General features: G+C 35.9%; 1 protein-coding gene and 1 long non-coding RNA gene across 3 annotated transcripts; one reads left to right on the forward strand and one right to left on the reverse strand.

The window, feature by feature from the left end:
* Positions 1–2533: 2533 nt before the first annotated feature.
* LOC142166855 (uncharacterized) lies at positions 2534–2962 on the reverse strand. The gene has a single exon (XM_075226391.1). It carries the CDS (start codon positions 2960–2962, stop codon positions 2534–2536), a length of 429 nt encoding a protein of 142 aa, XP_075082492.1.
* Positions 2963–7602: 4640 nt separating this feature from the next.
* Positions 7603–11608, forward strand: LOC107775357 (uncharacterized). Of its 2 annotated transcripts, none has more exons than XR_012700412.1 (2): positions 7603–8083; positions 11167–11608. It is a non-coding gene; the product is annotated as an uncharacterized LOC107775357 (long non-coding RNA). The 2 variants fall into 2 exon arrangements; XR_012700413.1 differs by lacking the exon at positions 7603–8083 and adding an exon at positions 8183–11049.
* Positions 11609–12900: the final 1292 nt, after the last annotated feature.

Below are 12900 nucleotides of genomic sequence, written 5' to 3' on the forward strand. Positions count from 1 at the left end.
TAACAAACATCCCCCTCCAGATAATCTCGTCGCCCTCGACGAGGCAGAATCCAGATACACCTTGATTTGATCCTGAAATTGCCATAAAGACGATCATTTCTCCCAAGTTGCATCACACTCCTGCTTTCCCGTCCATTGAACCAGGAACTCTGCCCGCCTGTTCTTTTTGCTTTGACCCAGCGTACGGTGATCCAAAATCTTCTCAATAGTCTCCTCAAATTGCTTGTGCTCTACTTTCCGGCAGATTCAGCTAGTAGGCCACTTTACCCACCTTCTTTACAACTTTAAACGGGCCGTCATACTTTGGAATCATTTCACGATGACGCGTCTTGCTACCGATTTTCTTCCAAATCTGTGGAGTAAGCTTCAGCAACACCTTGTCACCAATATTGAACTCCAAAGGCTGCCTATTTATGTCAGCATTCCATTTCATTCTTTTAGCCACTCTTCTCAGGTTGTCTCGGGCCTCAGCCAGTAACTCATGCTTGTCATGAGCATATCTATAGGCAGCATGACACTTGCCCCCTGATTTCAACTGAGCAACTTCCAGCGGTGTCTCAGGCTGTTTTCCCAACACTATCTCAAAAGGACTCATTTCAGTTGCCGAAGACCTGTGCAAGTTGTAACAAAATTATGCACTGTTTAGTAACTCAACCCAATTCCTCTGATGGGCAGTCACATAATGCCTCAAGTACTCTTTAAGTAGATGATTGATATGCTCGGTCTACCCATCGGTTTGTGGGTGATTTGCAGTCAAGCATTTCAAATCAGTCCCCAAGAATTTGAACACAACAGTCCAAAATCGGCCTGTAAATCTCGCATCCCGATAAATCACAATATCCCTTGGAATGTGTTTCATAACATGCTTGTAGAATAATTCAGCAACTACTTCAGAAGAACAAACGGTTGGAGCAACAACAAAAATTTCATACTTTGAGAATCTGTCTACCACCACCATAATTGATGTTTTGCCATCAACCTTTGGAAGCCCGCTAATAAAGTCCATAAAAACAGAAGCCCACGGACAATCCAGAATAGGTAGAGGTTGTAGCAAACCAGCTTCTTTCTTCCGTTCAGTCTTCTCAAGTTGACAAACCAGACAAGTTTTCACATAGGCCTAAACGTCATCTTTCATTTTTGGCCAAAAGTAATTCTAAGACAGCAACGCCAATATCCTTTCGATAACCTGATGACCAACATAAAGAGTATCATGCATCTTTTCATTTAGAAGAGAACGACGCAATCCGGTACCTTGAGGAACCACAATTCTCCCCCCTTTGAAGTGCAGCAGATCGTCCTCGATCCAATAGCATTTAATTGTCCCATATTTTACTTGATCCATCAATTTCACATTCAATGGATTGTTCATAGCACACAACTTGATTGTATCCAGAAAATTAGATTCAATTCGAGTAAGTGCATAAGTTGCAGCAAATACCTCTTTGCGACTAAGTGCATCGGCAACCTGATTTTGTTTTCCAGGTTTGTGCACCCAAACGAAGTCATATTCAGCCAAGAACTCTTGCCACCGGGCCTGCTTCAGACTCAATTTCTGTTGAGTTTTGAAGTAGGTATTAGCCACGTTGTCCGTCCGCACCACGAACTTTGTTCCCAGCAAGTAGACTCTCCAAACTTGAAGTCAATGAATTACTGCAACCATCTCTTTCTCATGTGCAGAATAATGTTGCTCCGCAACCTTCAACTTTCTGCTTTCAAATGCAACCGGATGATCCTTCTGGACCAGCACACCGCCAACAGCATAATCTGAAACATCCGTGTGTACTTCAAATGGCAAATCAAAATCCAACAGCTTCAAGATTGGTTCGGATGCAATGACCTTCTTCAATGCATTGAAAGCCTTGTCACACAAATCCGACCAAACCCATTTGACATTCTTTTTCAGTAAATTCATCAAAGGAGAAGCCCTCTGTGAATAGCCTGCAATGAAATTCCGGTAATAATTTGCCAAGCCCAAAAATGATCTAAGTTCCTTTATCCCGCTTGGTGCTTGCCAATTAACTATTGCTTGCACCTTCTTTGGGTCCATCCGCACTTGGTTTTCACTAACCAAATGTCCTAGAAACTTTATCTCGTGACTTGCAAATTCACACTTCTCTATCTTGACATAGATTTGATAGGCTCTAAGTCTTTTCAACACTTTTCTTAAGTGAGACAAATGATCATCAAAGGTCCGGCTATAGATGACTATGTCGTCTAAGTAAACAACTACAAAGTCATCAAGATACTCGTAAAGAACATTGTTCATTAAATTACAGAAAGTTGTCGGGGTATTGGTTAGCCCAAATAGCATTATAAGAAATTCAAAGCTACCACATCTAGTTACACAAGTGGTCTTAGGGGAATCCTCCTTGTCTATCCTAACCTTCCAATAGCCTGACCTTAGGTCTAACTTAGTAAAATAACTAGCCTTCAAAAGCCTATCCAGCAAATCTTGAATCAAAGGGACCGGATACTTGTTTTTGACAGTCACCTTGTTCAGAACACACATCCGCAGTGTACCATCCTACTTTTTCTAGAACAAAACAAGAGCACCGTATGAAGCCTTCGATGGTTGAATCAACCCAGTATCAAGCAACTCAAACAATTGCTTCCTTAGTTCAGTCAGTTCCATAGGCGACATGTGGTAAGGAGGTCGCACAAGCGGTAGTGATCCAGGAATAAGTTCAATCCTGTGATCAATCTCCCTCCTTGGTGGTAACTCCCTTGGCAATTCTGGAGGCATCACATCTTTGAATTCCTTCAGCAAATCTTCAACACAATCTGGTACCTCAATCTGCACATCTGACTTGACTTCAACGAGTGCAGTGAGGTAAGTCTCCTCACCACTCTTCAAGACTTTCTCAAATGCAATGGCAGAAATCAAAGCAGCAATCCCAGCGTTCTTTATTTCATCCCTGTAGGGCCGAATACCTATCACAAAGCCGGGGATTGTCACCCCCATGAACATAAGTCCATCCAAATGAGGAATTGGAGCAACTTTACTCTTCTTCAAAAAATCAATTCCCAACAACACATTGAAGTCATCCAATGGTACAACAGTCTTGTTGAACTTTCAAGACCAATGGCCCAATATCTTCGGGACATCTAGCGCCACCCCATAACCAGGTTGCGCCTTTGAGTTCACAGCCTTCTTCTTCGCCGAACACTTTGTCACTTGCAGCCCATACTTTTGAACAATTCTAGAGGCAACAAAGGTGTGTGTGACTCTGGTATCAACCATTGTCACGACACTCCTGTTTCCAATTTTCAGATCCACATATATTAATGTGGAATAAGCATCAGCCAAATCATCCCTCGTAGCATTCACATATGCAACTTCTTCCTTGGCATCATTTTCTTTATCATCCGCCACAGTCACACAAGCCAAAGTGTTCAACAGCCGCAACGGATTCACATAGGCAGCAACTTCTTGTCCCTTTCCTTGTTTCTCCTCTTCAGCAAGAAGAGCATTTATCTTCCCTGCGTTGGACAGTTTCGTGCATGATGTCCAGGTTTTTTCCATGTCCAACAAACCTTTTCACCACCCATTGGCCTGTTTGTTTTTGATGAAGAAGCATCCATCTTGCCTTTGCCTATGTCATTTCCATCTTGTTTCCGATTGTCCTTCTTCCAATCCTTACTCTTCTCCTTTTTCTTTGACTTAGAAGAAAAGGCAGGATCAGAAGTTAGACCTGTTGAGCAAAAATCCACCAATGCGTTCGCTGCCGCAATTGCACTAGGCAGATATTTAACTTTTTGCCTATGAATTTCATTTTGTTCCCAGCCTTTTATTCCGAAAATGAAATTGTGCAATTTATCCTCATCCGACATGTTTTGAATGTCCAGTAACAAGGATGAAAAATCTTTCACATAGTCCCGATTGGAACCAGTCTGTCTCAACCGCTTCAAGCGATCCCTAGCAACCCAAGACGAGTTACTAGGAAAGAACTTATCCCTCAGCGCGTCATGAAGTTTCTCCCAAGTATCAACCTTGGGCCTGCCAACACTTTCATCGTCTGCATTTTTCGTACGTCACCACAGCACTATGTCTCCTTTGAAATAACACACCACCATGGTCAGTTTGTCCTTCTCCGGGACGTGAGCAGTAGAGAAGTAATGCTCCAAGTCTAATAAGAAGTTTTCCAGTTCCTTGGCGCTTCTCACGCCAACAAATGCCTTTGGCTCTGGAATCTTAATTTTGGTTTGTTCTTCACCTCCTTGGGGCACATTTGCAACAACCCATTGGAGGATCTGAATTACTGTTTTAAGATCCTCATTCTCCTTCTGTAATTTTTCCAACTGCTTTGCAGCAGTTTCCTCGAAAGCCTGCAATTCTACCGGTTGGATATCAACACTCTCACGAACGTTTTGAAATTCTGTGTTAACGCTATGGATTTGCGTCAGAATATCCACCAGATTTATTGCGTCATCAGTTATGCCAACCAACGTCTCCAACTTCTGAAGTCTTTCATGAATTTTTGCTTTTTCAGCCATGATAATTCCAAGATCTTGCCGACGTTGCTCTGATACCAGTTGTTACAGGGTCAATTTTTTTTCGTTTTGACACTGTACGACAGTCACACAACAATGACTCAGCCCTCTTCCTTTTTCCTTCATGTTTTGGTTTGACACTTAGAATATAAAAGGCAATAGAAATCACACAAGGAACAGTTTATAGGAATCACTTTCCAACTTTGTATTAAACTCGTGCTACAAAGAAACACATACAAAAGCCTTACAAAAAGAAGCCAAAGACAGCCAACTCTGCCTTGACAAGTCTGCCTAGACTAAGAATAGTTAGGCAAACGTTTTTGGCTCTCAGCCTTATCCTATCCTAGCAGTTGACATCCCCAACAACAAAGGAATTCAAATTTCGAAATTCAAACCAGATAATTGCCCACAGTTCCACATAGCCACTTATGCTGAAAAACAGGAAACTACCCAACTGCCCTGCATGTGCGTGGCACATGGGTGCAACCTTCAAATTGTGGCGCCAATAAGCCCAACCTTGTCATGCCTTCGTGCCATGCTAATGTGCAACATGCCTTGCACGCATGTCTACGAATTTCACATGCCCAGCTCATCCATGACACTGCCTTGCCCGTGCCCATCTGCCTTGCCACGCCCCGTCTTAGTTTGCCTTAGTTTTTCCAACCCTTACTATGCTTTTGCTGCCTGTTGTCTTTGCCGTGCCATGGCCACACCAATGCTATGGTCTTATCATGCCTTAGCACCTAAGCCACATGCTATCGTGCCACAATCCATGCCCATCAACACCTGCTCATGTCGGACAACCTTGTCAACATGATGCCTCAGTCATTATAGGGCCGTGCCGAGGTCCATCTTGTAAATCCTTCGTCACGCCCATGCCATGTTCGATCAATCAAGCTGAGGGGCTAACACCTACTTAATTCTCCTTCTTGTAACAGCTCCAGCAACTTACCTATATAAGGATTTGTTTTGTGAAGTTTTCAAACAAAAAAAAAACTTTTTCATCTCTTCTTCTCAAGTCAGTTTCTAGGTAATTGTTTTATGCAAACTCCAAACTTTCAGCCACGAGTGCACGTGTTTGGAGGTGCCGTAAAACTTTGGAGAGCGACCGGTCTTAACGATTTGTACCCTAGTCGGGCCGAATCGCTTTCAAGACAGTGACTTGCCACGACATAATATTTGTTCGATAAGTTATTTCTATTTCCTTCTTGTTCTTGGTCAATATTATCAACTATTTTTTCAATAATTCTACAATTGAGAACTCAAGAATGGAATCATGGAGTTCGTGGTTATTCAATATATTAAGAATCCAGTGATAGAATTATGGAGTTTATAGTTCATTAATTCAGAACTTAAGGATGAAGTTATGGAGTTTATGATTTTAAAATTAATAACTCAAGGATAGAAGATAGAGAAAAAATATGTTACTATCCATAATTGGATTGACTTCTTTAAAAATTTGTGGTCCAATATTAACTGAACAATAATATATTCTCACATAATTTACAACATTATTGTTATCATTTGCTGGCCAATTATTGCTGTAATGGGTAAAGGTTTTACTTGATACCATCTAACTACAACTAGTATTATAATATGAAATTAGTTTTACTCTTTAACAAAACTATTTTTGAGGACCAAATTGGTCAAATCGGAAAGTGAATATCGTACAAAAAGCTGGACACACTTCATAAATGACATTTTTTCCAGATATCGGAATATATAAATTAATGTAAACTCAACACATGATAGTAAAAGTGTAGAATAGTCCTCTCCATCTTATTATAAAAGAGAAGAGGCCATTATTCCAATACATTCCAAACAGTGGCTAAAAACTCATAGCAGCCCTAAAAAGTGGTCATTCCACCCATTTTTTCATAAAAACGTGGACTAACTGGACCTTCTCAAAATTAGGCCTCTTTGAATTTTTATTTTTATTTTGGGTTATACAGTCAGACCACTTTATAACAGCATTTTTATATAACAAAATTTCTTTATAAAAGCCAAAATTTTCCAGAACCAAATCTCATGTTATATTATAATATATGTTTTCTATAATAACAATTCGCTGTAACATCTAAAAATATCCGGAACAAACAAGGTTGTTATAGAGAGGTTTGACTGTATTATAATAAACTCATATTATTTCTACATATTGTTTATGCAAATGTGGTTAAACTTGCCTTCTTTAAGATTATGCTTTATGATTAGCTCTTAGGGATTTTTTTCATGATTATCCAACCAGCCTAAAATATTACCGACCGGTGCTTATTCACAAATTTTGCCACTTAAAACTTTATCCTATATTTTGTCTACTTTCGAAGTATATAATTTACATTGTATAAACTTTACTGATATACAACAGTTGATACTCAAAATTTAAATTGCATACTTCAAAAGTATACAAAGTACATATATGTTAGGATGACCGTTTATATTTTCCCTTTAGATCAACTAGCAACGGAAGTCGTTGGCCTACTTTATTTGGAACGCTTAATTCGTACTCTTGCGGTTTCAAATTATGGCCAATTTTGTCGTAGCAAATGTGCCACGGCTTCAATTTCTTGTTTCATTTTTTATTGACACTGATTATGTTAGGTACGTTTTGGTATGATATATTATGTTTGCTTTTTTATGAAAATTTGAAACAAAATACTTTCTTTAGAAAATTATTTTTAAGTTATATATTAAGGGTTTGGTAGGATAAAAACTAGGTAACTTATACTAATTGTAGATTGTATCATAGAAGAGGTGTGCCGTGTTTTGATGACGGTTTTTATTATAAAAAGTTTGAAAATTTTATATTTACATGCCGATTGAAACCGGTGATATTGAGCAAGCTAAGATTTAAGATACTTATGAGTAAAAACAATCTATCAATGATTTAAATCATTCCCTAAGATATTTACCTATTTTCATCAATTCATTACGATCAAATACCGAAAAGAGTTTAAATCTATACATCGCTAATAAGGTATTTATAGATAAATCTATATGATAAATATATTATTGATAAACTGATAGAAATAGTAATTAATATGTTATAATAGGCTAAACTACGTTAATCGTGTAAAAAGCTCCACATTGTTAGTGGATAACTAAATTCCTACGGAAAATATTCCATTAAATTTGAAAATGTACTACTATATAGAAGCCGCTTGGAAGCAGGTCAGGGTCGTCATGCCTGCTTCCCAAGGGCTACTTTAGTCTTTTAGTAAATTTTGCTAACAGCTAATACGCGTAAGGTCACTTTGACGGATGGTGCGATATATGGACTCTCACTGCCAGCAACTAATCCCTCCCTTTGCTCATCCTCTTTCTTTTCTCTGCTTCAACTTCATATTTCTTTCTATCTCACAGCAATTAATCTGCTTCCATTTCCCTGTGCTCATCCTCTTTCTGTCTCTACTTCATTTTTAGATTTGTTTTTATTTCAACTTCACTGATTTTGCTGTCACTTTCGATATCATCGGCTAATCGAAGGTCTTTGCGTAGAAAATCTGGTTCACTGACTTTCCTCCCAAGGTTTTATTACCAATACAGCATCAAACGTTTTCGGAATAGTCGAGGAAACAGTTGCGGAGACTTTAAGGTAATATTTGATACTAAAAACAACCCTTGTTTCGGCTTTTACGACCTTAGCAAAGTTCAACAACTCAATATTGTCCTCTTGCAATATCTGCTGGTAAGTCTTGAACTTTTTTATTTGTTTTCACATCCTTGATAAGAGTTCTTGCCCCAACTTTTCTACCAAGAATGTTTGATGGGGTTGAAACAAATGTTGTTATTATGAAAAGGGTGATGAGAAGGGAAATGAGTTTTATGGATTTCGTCGTATTTTGATAATTAAAATTTTACGAATGTTTGGGAGAAGAAGGGGAATAATGTTCATACTAAGTCAAAGAAAGAAATGAAATAAGAAATAAACACGATAAGTGTAAGAAATCACCAATTGTTTGCTAGATCAAATTTTTTTCTCTTTGCCAGCTTTGATTTTCGTTAGCCAGCCTGCTATGTCTTTGCCAGCTTTGCTTTTAGTTAGCCAGCCTGCTATTGCTTCCTCTTTGTCAGTCTTTATTGAGAATATGTCAATAAAATTTTTTGTTGTTCTGTCGGTTCTGGAATAAAGTACTGAAAGGTCTTTCTTTGGGTTTGTAAATATATTATGATCAAAATTTTGATTACATCTTCTACTGATTAAGTTGCTACACTTCTAACAAAACTCATGTGGTCGCTAAAATTGAAAAATTGTATGGGATTGATTTCCAAAGAAAAATCTTATTTGATTTTTTAACTTTCGTTATCGAGGCATCGGAAGGTAAAACTTTGGATATCGTGGCATCGAAAAGTAAGCACCACAATATAATAACATTCTTCCCAAATGGCTACGTGTGTCATTGTTTGTGCCCAAGTGAGACCCCCACAAGGTGTTTGTTTTTTCTCCTTCTGCTTATATCAATTTTGTTTGTGAGCTTTGTCAAGTGTCCATTGATATTAAAATTTTTCACTCTCATATATGAGTTGGTACAAGAGTTCTACTGTTTTTAAACATTATAAATTCATCATCAGTAAACAAACAACACTGTAACCATATTAAGAGATAGTTGCTTTCCAAAATTTTTCTTACTTTAGACTTTTTAACTGAAGAAAGAAAAACTCAACTGATCAAGTGTGAAACTTATGCAGGACTTTCAGATATAATTAACTTCCAAAGCATTCATTCATTTGTTTATGCCTTCATTTTGATCTGCCTGTAGTTGGGGTTTGTTGCAGCATGATGGATTTGTTGTCCAATCTGTGATATTGAAATAAGAAGGAACTTTAACAGTGACATTGGAAGTGTGATTGTGAAATTCTCATGTTATCTTATTTAAAAAGACACCATCTTTAAGGGAGTCTCGTAGTGATAGTAGAATTTGAAAAGTAACTTTTCAATACATGTCCATCAATTTCTTTTCACAAAGTCTTTGAATGATCAGATTCCTATTATAAAATACTTCAATAGATAGACTCTTTTATTTTTTAGTTTTTTATACTGTTAATTTACAAAGGAACATATCTGCTCTAAAAAGTCAAAATCTTTTCTGAAAAATTAAAATTTCAATATTTATTAACTGTTAATATTCTCTGTAACAGAAAATACATATATATTTATGTATAGGTATTTACACCTCTGTTTAATCTAGCTCATTTTTGTTCTATTATTACTGTGCCTTTTTTAAAGCTTCAGTTTTATTTATTTGGATAGTAATTAATTTCGGCGAATTTCCAGTTTCATTTATTTGGATAGTAATTAATTTCGGTTAATTTTGAGAATATTTTTCTTTATTAGGTTATACCCTCATGTGGTATCTTTCCAGAAAATATTTATTTATTTGATGCACACAATTATTTTTTTGTGACTTGGTCGATGATAGAGGTGGATTTAGGATTTGAACTTTATGAATTCGAGTTCGGCATTCAACCAGACTACCACATCCCATTTGACTTACTGGGTTGAAAATATATTATTTGTACTTTTGTACTGAATTTTGTAATAAAAAGTATGAGCTGGGTTTGGAAGAACTCATAACATTAACGCTACCCTAGCAGATGAATTGGAAAGAAACTTTGTACTCTTTCATTTTTAGTTTGATGACAATTGATCAAGAAAAGGTCTTAAGTGTTTGCGATTTATATAATTATGTTGACTTTCTATTATTCGTGCATACATCTATTTTGCATTTGTTCTTTCATAAGATCTCTTTTTGAAGAGCAACCGATTTCTGAGATTGCAAAATATAAACTGTACTTTGCATGATGTTGCGCTTACTATTTTGTTGTTGGTGGGTCCTGAGATTGAAAAGTATAAAAATGTATTTGCAGGATGATGTTCTTTGTGTTTTGTTATTGGTGTTGATCCAACGCTATTTGTACTGATGGCTTCATCAAAAATGTTATTTGTACTGATGGAGTTGGTTTGATTCTGAACTGTTTGCTTTAATTATTGCTTCTTTTTCTGATGTAGAATTTTTAGTTGAACTTGATGAGTTTTGTATTATGATCAAATTTGACATTTTCTTTGTGTTATTATTGAAGTCGATCATCTTACCGATTCTGGTTACACAGGTCGCATATACTGTGATGTATGACTCTTTCGACCTGGCCAATATTCTTCTCTATCATATTGTTGTTACTTCTTCAAGTGTTTTGTATAAATTATTATATTGGAAATTCTTCTTTCAAAATTTCCCCACACTTATGTTCTTGAAGGTTGAGTTCAACTTCTATGATGCTGCCAGCTCAACAACTGCATCTCTCATCTCTTGTTCATATCCAATGTGTGCTTCGACTGAGTGCTGGCTATTATGTGTCAGATTTATTATATTTTGATACAGTCCCCGCGACCTCACTGATTGCCAACTCTTCAACACAAAAATCCAACTGAAATTTTGTACCTATTTCAATTCTATGATGTTAAAAGCTATATTGTGGTAATAAACAACAAATGTATGTTTCAGCAGAATATCCAAAAAGCTTGAAAACCACCAGACAATAATAATGACAGAAACACGAATTGTAAGTATCAATTCCAACAAAAAATAAGTAATAAATTTTCTTCTCTCTTTTTTGGTTTCTAATTGAGCAAATACCACCGTGTTTTCCTTCTCATTACTTTTATCTTTTGCTTTGCAGATTCATGAAATCCATCCAAGAAGTCGGTCAGGGAGAATCAGTGAAATTGTCAAGATAAAGTGATATGAATAGGCATCTCATATGAGCAGCTTATGCAGTAGAACAACATGAACTGGTAGAAGAGTTTTGTAGACAGAGTTGAGCAGTATGAAAGTTTAAAATACAGCTTAAGGATGCTTTCCACACAATTGAAGTGCAAGGACTGCTTCAGTAAAAAAAAAGAAAAAAAGAAACAACATCCATAAAATGGATGATCAAGTGAAATATTACTTTGATACATATATTCTTTATAATTAACTCAATTTATTTGTGACTACCGCAACAAATAAAGACAACTTTAGAATTGTTGGGCCCATGCTCAGCATGGCCATGATTGTCTAGTACTTACTAATAAGCGGTTAAGTTCTATGGCACCTTGAAGGTGCAAATGTTATTTGTACAATCAGATCACTTAAAGGCAATTACAATTTACTCTATTTAATAGAATTGATTAGTAGCTTAAAATAAATGGTACTTAACCTGTTATAATATGTTTGATTACACAAAATTTGTAAAAAAACTATTGCCGATCAATATATATAACTTAAATTCTTCTAATATATTAAAGACGTTTTTAAATTTAAACTTGAAAAACGTTATGACCATACTTCACAATCAAACATAGCACGTCACATTTTTAAGTCGTTCCTCTCTAGCTGGTGAATTTCCATCTTAGTTCACACAATTCACAGGAGAAAAAGATTGAAAGTAAAGGGTGTGTTTGGTACGAAGGAAAATATTTTCAAGGAGAATGAGTGGTTTTATCACTTATTTTCTCTTGTTTGATTGGTGAGTAAATTTTTTTTTTACGGAAAATATTTTTTAGTCTCCTTAACCCACCTTCCCCAAAATCCTCATGTTTCCTATACCCCCCCCCCCCTCCGGATTCTATTTTCTTCAAGAATTTAATTTTTTTTTTCAAAATTCACATAAACGCAAAGGAACTAATGTGCTTACTTTACTTTTTAGCACAAAAACAATATTGAAATTTGAGCTCGATAACTAAAAAGAAAATATATTTTTTTTGTTGAAAAAGAAAGTATCATATCTACAACATGAAAAGAAATTACTTATTTTGTTGAATGAAAGAAAATACTTTTTCTACATCATAAAAATAATATACTCGTTTTGTTAAAATGATAGAAAATATTTTTTTTACATCAGGAAAAGAAAATACTTAGTTTGTTGAAATAAAAGAAAATATTTTTTCTACATCACGAAAAGAAAGTACTCATTTTGTTGAAATGAAAGAAAATACTTTTCTAGATCATGAAAAGAAAGTACTCATTTTGTTTAAAAAAAAATACTTTTTCAATATCAGGAAAAGAAAATACTTAGTTTGTTGAAATTAAAGAAAATATTTTTTTTAAATCATGAAAATAAAATCTTCGTTTTGTCAAAATGAAAGAAATTTTTTTCTACATTATGAAAAAAAATTACTCATCTTGTTAAATTGAAAGAAAATAGGGTGAATAATTGGCGGAGATGAAAATTAGGGTGAATAATATTGAAAAAGAATTTTGAAAAACGTTTCCGATAAAGTTAATTATGGTAAAGTGATGTTGAGAGAACTGAAAAAGACTGGATCTTTTCTTTATTCGTTCAATCTTTTGTTGTTTTCTTAGCAATGGAAAAACGTAGTAGACTAACCAATCATTCCTCGTAACTTGGAGCAAAGGGATTTTTCATCATTTG

The sequence above is a fragment of the Nicotiana tabacum genome, chromosome 2 (assembly GCF_000715075.1).
Source record: "Nicotiana tabacum cultivar K326 chromosome 2, ASM71507v2, whole genome shotgun sequence".
Lineage (NCBI taxonomy): Eukaryota > Viridiplantae > Streptophyta > Magnoliopsida > Solanales > Solanaceae > Nicotiana > Nicotiana tabacum.

What these genes read in the sequence shown, in the direction of transcription:
- LOC142166855 (XM_075226391.1), bottom strand. Translation starts at nt 2,962, where the DNA reads ATGGGGGTGACAATCCCCGGCTTTGTGATAGGTATTCGGCCCTACAGG.